At 36.6% G+C, this 15,290-nt stretch overlaps 1 protein-coding gene and 9 non-coding genes across 10 annotated transcripts; 3 read left to right on the top strand and 7 right to left on the bottom strand.

Annotated features, from left to right (window-relative positions):
• Positions 1–178: 178 nt before the first annotated feature.
• trnac-gca lies at positions 179–250 on the bottom strand. Its single transcript has one exon. It is a non-coding gene; the product is annotated as a tRNA-Cys (tRNA).
• A 143-nt stretch (positions 251–393) lies between these two features.
• Positions 394–465, top strand: trnac-gca. Its single transcript has one exon. It is a non-coding gene; the product is annotated as a tRNA-Cys (tRNA).
• A 284-nt stretch (positions 466–749) lies between these two features.
• Positions 750–821, bottom strand: trnac-gca. The gene has a single exon. It is a non-coding gene; the product is annotated as a tRNA-Cys (tRNA).
• A 744-nt stretch (positions 822–1,565) lies between these two features.
• On the bottom strand, positions 1,566–1,637 carry trnac-gca. The gene has a single exon. It is a non-coding gene; the product is annotated as a tRNA-Cys (tRNA).
• A 146-nt stretch (positions 1,638–1,783) lies between these two features.
• Positions 1,784–1,855, top strand: trnac-gca. The gene has a single exon. It is a non-coding gene; the product is annotated as a tRNA-Cys (tRNA).
• A 493-nt stretch (positions 1,856–2,348) lies between these two features.
• Positions 2,349–2,420, top strand: trnac-gca. The gene has a single exon. It is a non-coding gene; the product is annotated as a tRNA-Cys (tRNA).
• A 282-nt stretch (positions 2,421–2,702) lies between these two features.
• trnac-gca lies at positions 2,703–2,774 on the bottom strand. Its single transcript has one exon. It is a non-coding gene; the product is annotated as a tRNA-Cys (tRNA).
• Positions 2,775–4,137: 1,363 nt separating this feature from the next.
• trnac-gca lies at positions 4,138–4,209 on the bottom strand. The gene has a single exon. It is a non-coding gene; the product is annotated as a tRNA-Cys (tRNA).
• A 1,573-nt stretch (positions 4,210–5,782) lies between these two features.
• Positions 5,783–5,854, bottom strand: trnac-gca. The gene has a single exon. It is a non-coding gene; the product is annotated as a tRNA-Cys (tRNA).
• Positions 5,855–8,002: 2,148 nt separating this feature from the next.
• arl5c (ADP-ribosylation factor-like 5C) lies at positions 8,003–13,163 on the bottom strand. Its single transcript, XM_046866738.1, has 6 exons — positions 12,815–13,163; positions 10,563–10,623; positions 10,223–10,370; positions 9,118–9,201; positions 8,855–9,006; positions 8,003–8,625 (listed from the first exon to the last, which is right to left on the bottom strand). Exons 1-6 carry the CDS (start codon positions 12,858–12,860, stop codon positions 8,577–8,579), a joined length of 540 nt encoding a protein of 179 aa, XP_046722694.1. The 5' UTR covers positions 12,861–13,163; the 3' UTR covers positions 8,003–8,576.
• Positions 13,164–15,290: the final 2,127 nt, after the last annotated feature.

Genomic DNA, 15,290 nt, shown 5'->3' on the forward strand with positions numbered 1-15,290 from the left:
ATAAAAGAAAATCTTTCATTTGGTATGATATTTTGACTCTTGTTACCCTCTAAACAACCTGAAAAATGTAACAACTTTTTCACAAAGTATTGGAAGCTAATATTTTTGACAAAGCACTAGAAGCTTATATTTTATAATGGTTTGGTGAGAGAAGCTTACTCTCAACCAAGAGTGTGAAAGGGGGCACCTGGATTTGAACCAGGGACCTCTTGATCTGCAGTCAAATGCTCTACCACTGAGCTATACCCCAACACAGGTGAACTCGATGCTAAGTGGCAGAACATCTGACTACAGATCAAGAGGTCTCTGCTGCAAGTGCCCCATTATGGATTTTGCTGAGGGTTGAGTCTTTCAACTCTACTGTCAACTCTAACTCTTCAGTCATAGTTTTTTGGGGGTACAGCTCAGTGGTAGAGCATTTGACTGCAGATCAAGAGGTCCCTGGTTCAAATCCAGGTGCTCCCTGTCTCACTCTTGCTTAAAGAATTCTTCTGTCACCTATATGGTGGTTTTGCACTGAAGCTATCAATTTAAGCAGCAGGGTCGGCATGTGTAGCAAACTGCTTAACAGCATATAAAAGAAAATATTTCATTTGGTATGATATTTTGACTCTTGTTACCCTCTAAACAACCTGAAAAAATGTAACAACTTTTTCACAAAGTATTGGAAGCTAATTTTTTGACAAAGCACTAGAAGCTTATATTTTATAATGGTTTGGTGAGAGAAGCTTACTCAACCAAGAGTGTGAAAGGGGCACCTGGATTTGAACCAGGGACCTCTTGATCTGCAGTCAAATGCTCTACCACTGAGCTATACCCCCAACACAGGTGAACTCGATGCTAAGTGGCAGAACATCTGACTACAGATCAAGAGGTCTCTGTTGCAAGTGCCCCTATTATGGATTTTTGCTGAGGGTTGAGTCTTTCAACTCTACTGTCAACTCTAACTCTTCAGTCATAGTTTTTTTGGGGTACAGCTCAGTGGTAGAGCATTTGACTGCAGATCAAGAGGTCCCTGGTTCAAATCCAGGTGCTCCCTGTCTCACTCTTTCTTAAAGAATTTTTCTGTCAGCTATATGGTGGTTTTGCACTAAAGCTATCAATTTAAGCAGCAGGGTCGGCATGTGTAGCAAACTGCTTAACAGCATATAAAAGAAAATATTTCATTTGGTATGATATTTTGACTCTTGTTACCCTCTAAACAACCTGAAAAAATGTAAAAACTTTTTCACAAAGTATTGGAAGCAAATTTTTTTTGACAAAGCACTAGGTGCCCCTCTTTCACTCTTGCTTAAAGAATGCTTCTGTCACCTAGATGGTGGTTTTGCACTGAAGCTATCAATTTAAGCAGCAGCTTTGGCATGTGTAGCAAACTGCTTAACAGCATATAAAAGAAAATCTTTCATTTGGTATGATTTTTTGACTCTTGTTACCCTCTAAACAACCTGAAAAATTTAAATACTTTTTCACAGAGTATTGGAAGCTAATTTTTTTGACAAAGCACTAGAAGCTTATATTTTATAATGGTTTGGTGAGAGAAGCTTACTCTCAACCAAGCATGTGAAAGGGGGCACCTGGATTTGAACCAGGGACCTCTTGATCTGCAGTCAAATGCTCTACCACTGAGCTATACCCCCAACACAGGTGAAGTCTATGCTCAGTGGCAGAACATCTGACTACAGATCAAGAGGTCTCTGTTGCAAGTGCCCCCATTATGGATTTTTGCTGAGGGTTGAGTCTTTCAACTCTACTGTCAACTCTAACTCTTCAGTCATAGTTTTTTGGGGGTACAGCTCAGTGGTAGAGCATTTGACTGCAGATCAAGAGGTCCCTGGTTCAAATCCAGGTGCTCCCTGTCTCACTCTTGCTTAAAGAATTTTTCTGTCAGCTATATGGTGGTTTTGCACTATAGCTATCAATTTAAGCAGCAGGGTCGGCATGTGTAGCAAACTGCTTAACAGCATATAAAAGAAAATCTTTCATTTGGCATGATATTTTGACTCTTGTTACCCTCTAAACAACCTGAAAAATGTAACAACTTTTTCACAAAGTATTGAAGCTAATTTTTTGACAAAGCACTAAAAGCTTATATTTTATAATGGTTTGGTGAGAAGCTTACTCTCAACCAAGCATGTGAAAGGGGCACCTGGATTTGAACAGGGACCTCTTGACCTGCAGTCAAATGCTCTACCACTGAGCTATACCCCAACACAGGTGAACTATGCTAAGTGGCAGAACATCTGACTACAGATCAAGAGGTCTCTGTTGCAAGTGCCCCCATTATGGATTTTGCTGAGGGTTGATTCTTTCAACTCTACTGTCAACTCTAACTCTTCAGTCATAGTTTTTGGGGTATAGCTCAGTGGTAGAGCATTTGACTGCAGATCAAGAGGTCCCTGGTTCAAATCCAGGTGTCCCCTGTCTCACTCTTGCTTAAAGAATTTTCTGTCAGCTATATGGTGGTTTTGCACTGAAGCTATCAAATTAAGCAGCAGCTCAGCATGTGTAGCAAACTGCTTAACAGCATATAAAAGAAAATCTTTCATTTGGCATGATATTTTGACTCTTGTTACCCTCTAAACAACCTGAAAAATGTAACAACTTTTTCACAAAGTATTGAAGCTAATTTTTTGACAAAGCACTAGAAGCTTATATTTTATAATGGTTTGGTGAGAGAAGCTTACTCTCAACCAAGAGTGTGAAAGGGGCACCTGGATTTGAACCAGGGACCTCTTGATCTGCAGTCAAATGCTCTACCACTGAGCTATACCCCAACACAGGTGAAGTCTATGCTCAGTGGCAGAACATCTGACTACAGATCAAGAGGTCCTGGTTCAAATCCAGGTGCCCCTCTCACTCTTGCTTAAAGAATTTTCTGTCAGCTATATGGTGGTTTTGCACTAAGCTATCAATTTAAGCAGCAGGGTCGGCATGTGTAGCAAACTGCTTAACAGCATATAAAAGAAAATCTTTCATTTGGCATGATATTTTGACTCTTGTTACCCTCTAAACAACCTGAAAAATGTAACAACTTTTTCACAAAGTATTGAAGCTAATTTTTTGACAAAGCACTAAAAGCTTATATTTTATAATGGTTTGGTGAGAAAAGCTTACTCTCAACCAAGCATGTGAAAGGGGCACCTGGATTTGAACAGGGACCTCTTGACCTGCAGTCAAATGCTCTACCACTGAGCTATACCCCAACACAGGTGAAATCTATGCTAAGTGGCAGAACATCTGACTACAGATCAAGAGGTCCTTGGTTCAAATCCAGGTGCCCCTCTCACTCTTGCTTAAAGAATGCTTCTGTCACCTATATGGTGGTTTTGCACTGAAGCTATCAATTTAAGCAGCAGGGTCGGCATGTGTAGCATACTGCTTAACAGCATATAAAAGAAAATCTTTCATTTGGCATGATATTTTGACTCTTGTTACCCTCTAAACAACCTGAAAAATGTAACAACTTTTTCACAAAGTATTGAAGCTAATTTTTTGACAAAACACTAGAAGCTTACATATGATAATGGTTTGGTGAGAGAAGCTTACTCTCAACCAAGCATGTGAAAGGGGCACCTGGATTTGAACAGGGACCTCTTGACCTGCAGTCAAATGTTCTAGCACTGAGCTATACCCCAACACAGGTGAACTCTATGCTCAGTGGCAGAACATCTGGCTACAGATCAAGAGGTCTCTGTTGCAAGTGCCCCCATTATGGATTTTTGCTGAGGGTTGATTCTTTCAACTCTACTGTCAACTCTAACTCTTCAGTCATAGTTTTTTGGGGGTACAGCTCAGTGGTAGAGCATTTGACTGCAGATCAAGGTCCTTGGTTCAAATCCAGGTGCCCCATGTCTCACTCTTGCTTAAAGAATTCTTCTGTCACCTATATGGTGGTTTTGCACTAAAGCTATCAATTTAAGCAGCAGGGTCGGCATGTGTAGCAAACTGCTTAACAGCATATAAAAGAAAATCTTTCATTTGGCATGATATTTTGACTCTTGTTACCCTCTAAACAACCTGAAAAAATGTAACAACTTTTTCACAAAGTATTGGAAGCTAATTTTTTGACAAAGCACTAGAAGCTTATATTTTATAATGGTTTGGTGAGAGAAGCTTACTCTCAACCAAGAGTGTGAAAGGGGGCACCTGGATTTGAACCAGGGACCTCTTGATCTGCAGTCAAATGCTCTACCACTGAGCTATACCCCCAACACAGGTGAAGTCTATGCTAAGTGGCAGAACATCTGACTACAGATCAAGAGGTCTCTGTTGCAAGTGCCCCATTATGGATTTTGCTGAGGGTTGATTCTTTCAACTCTACTGTCAACTCTAACTCTTCAGTCATAGTTTTTGGGGTATAGCTCAGTGGTAGAGCATTTGACTGCAGATCAAGAGATCCTTTGTTCAAATTCAGGTGCCCCCTCTCTCACTCTTGCTTAAAGAATGCTTCTGTCACCTAGATGGTGGTTTTGCACTGAAGCTATCAATTTAAGCAGCAGCTTTGGCATGTGAAGCAAACTGCTTAACAGCATATAAAAGAAAATCTTTCATTTGGTATGATATTTTGACTCTTGTTACCCTCTAAACAACTTGAAAAATTTAAATACTTTTTCACAAAGTATTGGAAGCTAATTTTTTTGACAAAGCACTAAAAGCTTATATTTTATAATGGTTTGGTGAGAGAAGCTTACTCTCAAACAAGCATGTGAAAGGGGGCACCTGGATTTGAACCAGGGACCTCTTGACCTGCAGTCAAATGTTCTAGCACTGAGCTATACCCCCAACACAGGTGAAATCTATGCTAAGTGGCAGAACATCTGACTACAGATCAAGAGGTCTCTGTTGCAAATGCCCCCATTATGGATTTTTGCTGATGGTTGATTCTTTCAACTCTACTGTCAACTCTAACTCTTCAGTCATAGTTTTTTGGGGGTATAGCTCAGTGATGGAGCATTTGACTGCAGATCAAGAGGTCCTTGGTTCAAATCCAGGTGTCCCCTCTCTCACTCTTGTTTAAAGAATGCTTCTGTCACCTATGTGGTGGTTTTGCACTGAAGCTATCAAATTAAGCAGCAGCTTTGGCATGTGTAGCATACTGCTTAACAGCATATAAAAGAGAGATTTCTTTTAACATGCAGGGGAAGATTCCTCCCCCAACACACACTTCCACTACAATTTATAAAAGCCACGTGGAGCTAAATGTGTATGTTTGAGACTGTAGTCATACCGTTGTTGAAATCGATGTGCTTGGAGATCTTGTGCCAGGATCTATAGTAGAAGTGACAAACCTGCTCCTTGTTCTTCACCATACTAGCAGGTTTGGCTTTTTTCTTATACTTCAGAGCAATGTTGTTCTGTATGGCTTCAAAGTCCTTTCCATGCTGCAATAGAAATCAAGAGCGCAAGAAATATATAAGAGAAAACAGGGGAAAAAAGAAAGAAAGAAAGAAAGAAAGAAAGAAAGAAAGAAAGAAAGAAAGAAAGAAAGAAAGAAAGAAAGAAAAAAAAGAAAAGTGGAGCAAACTTCCATTTGTCACAAAGTATTGGATGCTTAGTATTTATAATGTTTTCTTCTCATTACAAATGTAATGTGTTTTAATAGGTGCTGTAGCATTTCTGTCAGGTCTAACCAATCTGGCCATTCTTGAATCAAATAAGTGAGTTCAGATGTTTTTGTCTAATTCTAAATGTAAAACTTTTTTTTTTTTTTTGACAAAACACTAGAAGCTTACATATGATAATGGTTTGGTGAGAAAAGCTTACTCTCAACCAAGCGTGTGAAAGGGGGCACCTGGATTTGAACCAGGGACCTCTTGATCTGCAGTGAAATGCTCTACCACTGAGCTATACCCCCAACACAGGTGAACTCTATGCTCAGTGGCAGAACATCTGACTACAGATCAAGAGGTCTCTGTTGCAAGTGCCCCCATTATGGATTTTGGCTGAGGGTTGATTCTTTCAACTCTACTGTCAACTCTAACTATTCAGTCATACTTTGTTGGGGGTATAGCTCAGTGGTAGAGCATTTGTTGGTAGCTCAAGAGATTCCTAGTTCAAATCTGTATACCCTCTGTTTGGCTGTTGGTTGATAGTATGCTTCTGTCAACTATATCAAAATTAGTCAAGTCAATAGGCTTCATTTCAACCATATACAGTGAAACAAAACAACATTTATCCAGGATGAAGGTTCTACAGCAAACATCATAAAGGAGCACATAACTCAAATTGTATATTTAGTGCAAAAAAGGAAAGAGAAGAGAAACACTGTAATGCCAACCAGTCCAGTGCAAAGGTTGTGCAAAAACTATTGTTAATATACAGTATGAAGGTTGTGTGCAAAAAAGGATTGTCCATATATAAACAAAAACTAAATACTGTGCATCTAAACATTTGGCTGGATTTCTCTTCTCCTTTGCTTTTGTGTGTATTAGTTCAATTCCTTTATCTTGAGAAGTCTGGGAAAAAACTGTTAAACACTCTGGATGTGAGATGCCAGGAGAGTGAAGATTGTGTGTGAGTGGCGTGTGTGATTAGCCACAATGCTGGTGGCTTTTCAAATGCACTGTGTGGTATAAATGTCCATGATGGCTCACTATCCGCTGTAGGGTTTTGCGATCCAAGATGGTGCAGATCCCAAACCAGCTGCTCAGGATGCATACGATGGTCCCTCTGTAGAAAGTTGAGGATGTGTGTGAAAGCTGTACCTTCCTCCACATCGCCCTTGCCCCTCACCCTTTGCAGTCAGCATTTATTGTAAATGCTCTCCAAAGTAATGATTTATTTTTCACTTATTGAGCTGGGCTATTGTTTTATTTCTGAGACATGGCTTGCTGATTTGGGGTAATATTAAATAATGATCTATATTGCCAAAGTCAGCCATAATTGAGGAATTTCCGATGCTGTTGATCTTACCCAGTCTGTTCTGAGATTCACACTTAATTGTGGTCACACAATTGATTTGATTTTAACATTTAAACTGATCACAATTTTATTGTTTTTAAAACTTGCTATCATCTAGCTACTGACAGAACTGTATAGTAGTATGTAGTATTTGTACTGAAAAAAGCCTAAAGAATTGTGAAACTGATTCCACTTCATGTTAAAAGCAAAAACATTTTATAAAGCTTTTCTGCCCACCAGTGTTTTGTGCCCTATTGTTGCCTTTCTGATACCACATCTACCTGTTTGATGCATTAAATTGCTGCCACAAAGCATTAATGAGAAGGTGTTCCTACTAAAGTGTTTACTGAATGTATAATATCGCAAACTAATGGCATACAGCATTTTTGTAACTGCTTTGTATTGAGGAAATACCTGGTAAAATCATCAGTTATAATTTGTTTATATATGTTCTTTGGTTAATTGCAAAAGGGTAGAGCACTTTAATGCAGATAAAGAGCTCCAGGTTTAAAACCAGTTGTCCCTGTCTGGCTGTTGACTGCTTTGAAGTACCATCAACTGTGGCATGATTATGATTGCTTTAAAATGTCCAGTAAAAAGCAGCGGAAATGAAATAAGCAGCATTGTTTTGTACATGGGGTATAGCTCAGTGACAGAGAATTTGACTACAGCTCAAGGAGCCGTGTTACAAGTATGTGTGCCCACTTTATGATTTCCTTCACAAAGAATTTTGTGCTTTACACTGTTTACCATTTATATACCCAAGAAAACCCATATAAATGTCAAGGAAACAACCTCGGCATTGTCATATAAAATTCTTTCCCAACTGCATCACGATGAAACCAGACAAAAGGCACTGCGTAACATTTGATACAATATTGATTGGATATTGCCATCTGCAATACAGCAAAACTATGGAAATCCTACTTTCATGTACTCAATGCAATGAGCAAAAATATAAACAATCATTACATAAGGTATATCTGTGCTTAAAATGGTTTAAAAGATTTTTGTGGTATTATAATCAAAGAGAGTAACATAAGTTTTTATTTCCTCTTGTTTACCATGCTAGTAATGCAAAACATAAAATATTTAGAAAACCTATTTTTTGCAATCTTTATTTTCACGAATAAAATGAACCAAAATCATAATAATTTTTTTATATTTCAAAATTTCAATACGTTCATTTCAATTGAACTAGGCCCATCAAACACAAACAACATCCTTTTAAATATGTGAAATAATGCTTCTGGTTTAGAAATTGAGCACCAAAATCAATATGAATTAAACACCAAATACTAATGGGTCATGCTTGGCTGGTGATCCTTGCTCTCAAGTAGTAGTACAAATAAAGTATAGCCTGTGGTGCCATAGGCCAAAATACACAGTTAAACTGGAACTCAGAAAATCAGTGCAAATCCTTCGACATTGGACAACACAATCTGTTTGCATTGTTCACTATATGACTTCTAAAACGAAGACATAATATGTAAACATATACTTGTCAGTATATACACGTCACATGTCCAGGGTTTAAGCCACTCATTGCTAAGGTTGTAGCATTCTGTGTCTCCATGATGCTGAGCTTAACATCAGATATGAGAGTTTGATGAGACTGTAGGCCCACATAGAACACAAACTCTGGCTCCGCAGAGTTTCTATGAACCACTGTTGGACTAGTTTGCTATAACCCGGGAGCGCATCCAATCCAGACTTGCTGGTAAACTAGAGAGAGGAGAAAAAATGTGTCATTACCAGTGAAATGTCAAGAACAACACTGAAACTCCTGAAAAACATGTATACTAAGGCCATGTTTAAACATGGATGGACTGTAAACAAGGTCACTAAAAACAGGTTATAAACAATAACTAGCAATGATTATACATACATAGTAAAACATTACTATGCTTATTGACCAAAGAAACAAACAAAAAGTTCACAATTAAACACTCACCCCTCTCCAGTAAGTGCGCAGCAGGCCTGAACATGCCAGGAGTGAGCTGTGAGAGAACTGAGGGTAAGATTCTGGGAAATCTCTGCTGCTGTCATGCTGTTTTTCATATCTTGCTTATTTGCTAAGACCAGCACTGAAGCATTCTGCAGATCCTTGATAAAAACAGAGAGTGGTCTTGTTCATATTATATTGACAACTACTCATGTCATGGGCACAGCACATCAACTCCATGAAGAAAACAGGGTAGATGATTAGGAGCTCACCTCATGTGCAAGCATTGTATGGAGCTCCTCTTTTGTAAGAGTCAAACGCTCCCGATCAGTGCTATCTACTACCACAATCACAATCTGCAAGATAAAAAGAGCGTGTTACTTTTTTGTTAAGTATTAGCCAAGTAAGTTTGAGAAGGTACGATAAAAAAACTGTGAATTTCAAATTCTACAAGGTATATTATACACCTCACAGATCATGTACACATACAGAGAAATTGACACAATTGAAATAATCTGATGATTAAACAGTGGACAACAACTTGAACATATGTACACTTTATCTTACTATTATTTGTATTCTAATTTATGCTAACAGCCTATATGATGATTTAAATAAATATTTCTATGTAATTAATGTTGATTTGACAAACTTATTTTTGTCATCTCATTAATGAGTATTTACAGGACAATTTTTTTTTTCCAGATCACTATTGTTTTATGTCAATAACCCTGTATTACATATTTAATAAGGTTATTTGTTTTAAAAGGTTTTCAAAAATTCGAGTATCAACAGAATATACTGAACAGTCACTCAGGGAAAATAACAGGAATCTGTTAAAAACGATTAAGCTAATTCTATTTCCTTTTAGTTTATATAAGGTATATTCTTTAGCATTTACTTCAAATGTTTCATTTTTGCCCTGCATTATTAACAATCACATTTGTCAGCAAGCTCCAGAGGCCGAATACATTCATATCAGTATAACAAAGTGGGTTAATCTGTTAATCAAAAATTTGAATTTGTGGTTGCACAGTTTTGCATATTACCATACTAAAGTCTGTGACACAGACAGAAGTTTATATTGGGACTCCACCCTGCAGTTTAAAAGCTTAGTTTTTATTGTTATTCATCAGTAGCCAAACTGTTAATAAATAAACTGTCCAGGTTGGAGCCATACATCACAAGTTCTCCATCTTCCCTATTGATCAGGCATGGCTTTAAATTCAGAAAGAAGTTACACCTTTAATGAACAGATTCCTACTTTTTGAACATATTTGACAATTCAAGCACTTTGATAATAAAAGGATAGAAAGGACAAATGCAATCTCACTCACTCACTCACTCACTCAGACACACACACACACACACACACACCTCTGTATTGCAGTAATATGTGCTCCAGCTGGCTCGGAGGGCCTCCTGACCCCCAATGTCCCAAACAAGGAAGCGTGTTTTCTTGACAGAAATTTCCTCTACATTGCTGCCAATAGTGGGAGTGGTATGCACAGCCTCTTTAGTCAAACTAATATGCAAGGAATAGAGAGAGACAACCAAAGAGACAGAGAGAGAGTTACAGAAAACATTTACTTTAAGCCAAAGTTTTGTACTGAGTGAATGTATTGTACCACTCATTCCAAAAACATATTCTTGGGACATTTTGATTATAGATGGAAAACATGGTAGCAGTAATTTATTTACTGTCAAAAAGACTTACAATTGGTACAAGATGGTAGTCTTTCCAGCATTATCCAAACCCACAATGATCACCTTGTGTTCTAAAAGAGAAGGAAAAAAAATTGACAAAGCACACAAGGCCTGTTCCAGAAAACAGGGTGAGCATCATGAGTTGAAATTCCTCTGCATTTATGATACAAAGATTTGATTCCCTGACAACTTTTAAACTAACCTGGAAAATGGTTAAACCTTGGCCTGCATGCAATAATCAAGGAAAAGAAAAATGTTTGTTCTGTTGTCACAATTGTTGCATTTTTTAAATAAACTTTTCAATTCTGTATTTGGATATTTACACTGAGACATTATTGAAAGTAACTTCCTTAAAAATCCAATGGATGATCATTGAAACACATGAACATTATAATGCAATGCTTATCAGCAATTTAAAGTTATTTCAGTCCTTCCTTTTCTATTTACTTTTTATAAATTAAAGATTATCAGTAATCTGCTGAAAAGCCATTACTGAACATTACAACACTCGAACATTACATTACATTCATTTTATTACTACTAATTACTACTCTAATCAACAAAATGTTTATTATTAGTGAAACCATACTTAACATGGAAATGTTTTAAAGTAATTATGGTGTTTTAAATTAAGTAAATGATCAGGACACCAAATGGAACTTAGGCAATGTTTCCACGTGGACAGTTTTAACTGCCAGATGTGTGCTCCATGGCAGATTCTGGTGCTTGATTTGAGACTTGGTGCATCAGTAAAACAAATGTTTAGTGATTAAAAATTATTTTTCGGTGGAGCCTGTACTTTTCTCAAAATCCTTAGTTCATCTCTCAAAAGTATTTGTGTCAATGAACATGTCATTGCCATCAGAATAACAAGTCCTTTTGTCATTGTTCATCAATATGTTTAGCCATGTTGTCAGTATGATGGTGCAGTTTCAGTATTTCATGATCAAACTACGGTTTGGATTACAATGATTAAAAATTCACAAGGCTGATTTTCTTCTTTATGACATCTACGTGCCAATTGAAGGTTCACGAGATTCAGCGTTGACATATTTTAAAGAACTAGTGGATCGTTGGTTGATCCGATGCCACTCCCTTACCTTCATTAGTAAAATTCAAGATTAATCTGCACAACTCATCAATTCAAGTCACATTTACAAAACAAAAAGTTCAATAGAAATTTTAGATGACAGATGATGACAACTGTTTTAACCCTTTTGCATCCACTGACTTATGCAATGAACTGATACCTAAATGTTTTGGGGGTTGAGACTATTCAGGTGAAACCAGTATAAAATATTTTGATCAACATGACAAACAACTGATAATGTAGGAAACAGCAGACACTTGTACACAATCGATTAAATGAATGTACAAAAGCATTCGCAATTTGATAAAAGCAACTAGAAATGTTCTTATGATGAGCACAAATTACTGAATTATGTTTAGAGAATTAAGTTTTGAGCATTTCGTTTCTGATCTGACCAACGCTCCAAAAGCAACTAAGAAAAACTGTAAAAATGGTCAAACAGAAATGCTCGCTGCGTTATTAAAATTAATGCTGTCAAAATTAATTTGCATTAATGCGTTATTAACAAGTTCATTTTTACAGACATATTATATATATATATATATATATATATATATATATATATATATATATATATATCAGCTTATGTAATTGACTTGCTTATCTGGCTTGAACGAAAGAACACCTTATCTGGGTTGCACAGGTAAAAACAACAGACTAAGGCGGTCTTGATAATTCTGTGTTCTGGGGAATTGGGTTTAAAAAATGCCAAAAGTTTACTTTTGAAAAATTCAATTAAACTGAAAATTTCATCATCAGCCTTAACTATTCTGAGTAAAAAGCAACAACAACAAAAAGATCAACTTATAAACCATTAACTTTAGTAGCATTAGTTTAAAATAAAAAACTTGCCTAAACAAATCAAGTATACAATGATCTACAACAATTGGTTTATTACAATAATGGTGCCATTTAGTCTGCTATTTATCTAAATCATTCAATTTTCTTTATTACTGAAATATAATGAACAAATTAGGGCCAGATATACAGACCTAGATGTTTTGATACTACATTTTGACTTTCTCAAGTTTGGACTAGTCAAACATGTTGATGATTATAAGATAATAATGATCACTTAGTTAATTGTGGGCTGTCATCACTCATTAGTGTAAGAAAAGAAATGACACTAATAACAAATAATGAGAACTAGTAACCAGATCTAAAATTCTTACCTCTATCGCCGAACACAGTCATTAATTTGGCTAACAGAAGTCCCATTATCGTTACCAAAAGTCAATTACAATTCAGTTCCGATATGAAAATCGGTGCTCTCTCCAAAAAACAGCTGGTGGAAATATCCTTCTTGTAATTCTTCTGAAACGAATTCTTCGAGTTCGTTCGGCGAGTGGGACAGAGATCAAAGCGTCTTTATTCTTTGTTGTTGCGAGAAGAAAGGCGCATGAATTTCCTTCCGCTCAGCTCGAGAAAACGCGTCCGCGCGCAACCCAATGTTTCCTAGACGTCTGTGACGAGGTATGAGAGGATTACTACCAATTCACGGAGGATTCTTTCCATTCCCGGTGGGCGGAGTCAAAAGTGACGCACGCACTTGACGCACGATGTGAAAAAAATACAGCGCGTTCCATTGGCCATTTACGGTCTTGACGCGGCTTTGTTTTTATAGAAACCTGCGCTCTTTATTTCGGAGGAGGGATTTAACTCGCCCGTGGACGTTGCACGCCGGATGTTGACGTTGAGCCGCGAGATTTCTTCTTCTTTTTTTTTTTTTGCTTGTTCTCTTATGCGGAACAGAAAGTTCAGAAAATTACCAATCAAAAGCGAAAGAAATGTGCTAAGGAATTCCCGGGACTCTTGTAGAGATACAGGAACAAGTCAAACAACCACCTGTATGTTTCAAAAAAATGTCCCTGAAAGTACCTGGAAAATACGAAATTATTAACCACCACAGAGGAACCTGAGCAAAACAGGGACCCTGAAGCTGTAAAACTGTAATGCTACACTGTTTAATCTATTAGGATTTAATAATAATTATTTATAATATATATGATATCAAACAGTCAGCATATTACTGTTCTAAATAGCTAACAGGTCAAGTCAAATCATTTGACTAATTTGACTCGTTTTGTTTGAAATTATCTTTTTATTTTTATTTTATAAAAAGTATAATACATAAAATGTGATACTTGCTAATAATACATAATACATCATCATCAGCAACAATGTGTCACACGAGTTAATATTACAGTTCTTCTCAGTTGCTTTGGAGCGTTTAGATAGAATTAGTAGATAGTAGATAGTAGATAGATAGATAGATAGATAGATAGATAGATAGATAGATAGATAGATAGTATAATAATATATATTACATGGGATGAAAAGGAAGATCTTGATAAGCCTTCTTTACAGCTCTGACATTAACCCAAGATCCTCAGATCATCTCTAAAGTCATGTTGTCAGTATGACTGCACACAGTTTCAGTATTTCCTGATATAAACTACGGTTTGGGTTACAATGATCAAAAATGCACAATGCTGAATCTTTTCTGTATGGCAACTATAACTTTTACTGTACTTTACTAATGTCCATTCGTTTCTTGGTTGCTTATCCATTTTCAGAAATTGTAATTCTGTTTTTTGCTCTGTCGTCAATTGAAGGTTCACAAGATTCACCTTTGACCTGTTTTAGAGAACTAGTTGATTAGTGGTTGGTCTGATGCAGTACACTCCTGTTCATTAGAAAAATTCAAGATTCATCTGCACAATTCAGCAATTCAAGACACATTTACAAAAACGTTTTAATAGAAATTTGAGCTTGACAGATTCTGACAACTGGTTTAACCATTTTGCATTTAATGACTTATACAATGAACTCATGCCGAGGTGTTTAGGTATATTTAGGTCTATTCTGGTTTAATATAGCTATTAAAATATATTTTGATCAACATGACACAAACAACCCATAAACAGAAAAACAACTGAAACTGTAATAGCATCATATTGGAACAAAATGTGGAATAAGATTTTCAAAAAGCACATATGAATCTTATGGTCAGGTGTTTACAAATCTTAATCTATATATTGTAAATATAGCTAGCTATTAAATAGGTATGTCCTACAAAACATAGTTTACTGATTATTTCTTATCACAGAAGGTTAAAAATCGGCAGAAGAACGTGTAAGTGGGTTTCCTGTTTTGCCCTGACAGTTTGTGTAACACCACACCAATGAAATACCAGACTAATTCTCATTCCATGATGTCACAAAATCAGTGCTGACATGCTCAAATTATTGACAGACACAGAACAAGGAACATGTTTTTATATATGTAATACATCAAACCTGTGTTAATATCACAGTTGTTATTTATAATAAACACACAGTATATATATATATATATATATATATATAGAGAGAGAGAGAGAGAGAGAGAGAGAGAGAGAGAGAGAGAGAGAGAGAGAGAGAGAGAGAGAATGTATAGAGAATGGAAAGCTAACCTAACCAAATGAGTGCTGTAAAATGTAAAATGTTTGCTGAAATTTGTTAAAAAATGTTGAAAGATTGAACAGGAAAAGGTTCCTAATCATGCATTGTAATTTAGCTTGTTAGAAGTATTTCTTTGAAGACTGTAGTAAAACAATTCACTCACAAATTTCACACTTTGACAAGCCTGAATAACAATTGCAGTTCT

Source organism: Silurus meridionalis, chromosome 14, assembly GCF_014805685.1.
Source record: "Silurus meridionalis isolate SWU-2019-XX chromosome 14, ASM1480568v1, whole genome shotgun sequence".
NCBI lineage: Eukaryota > Metazoa > Chordata > Actinopteri > Siluriformes > Siluridae > Silurus > Silurus meridionalis.

Bases quoted from the DNA above. Each gene is read 5' to 3' on its own strand.
- arl5c (XM_046866738.1), bottom strand. From the start codon at position 12,860: ATGGGACTTCTGTTAGCCAAATTAATGACTGTGTTCGGCGATAGAG. The intron at 10,371-10,562 runs GTAAGTCTTTTT...CTTGCATATTAG, and splicing joins ACTACCATCTTGTACCAATT to TTTGACTAAAGAGGCTGTGC. The intron at 9,007-9,117 runs GTGAGCTCCTAA...GTTTTTATCAAG, and splicing joins ATACAATGCTTGCACATGAG to GATCTGCAGAATGCTTCAGT.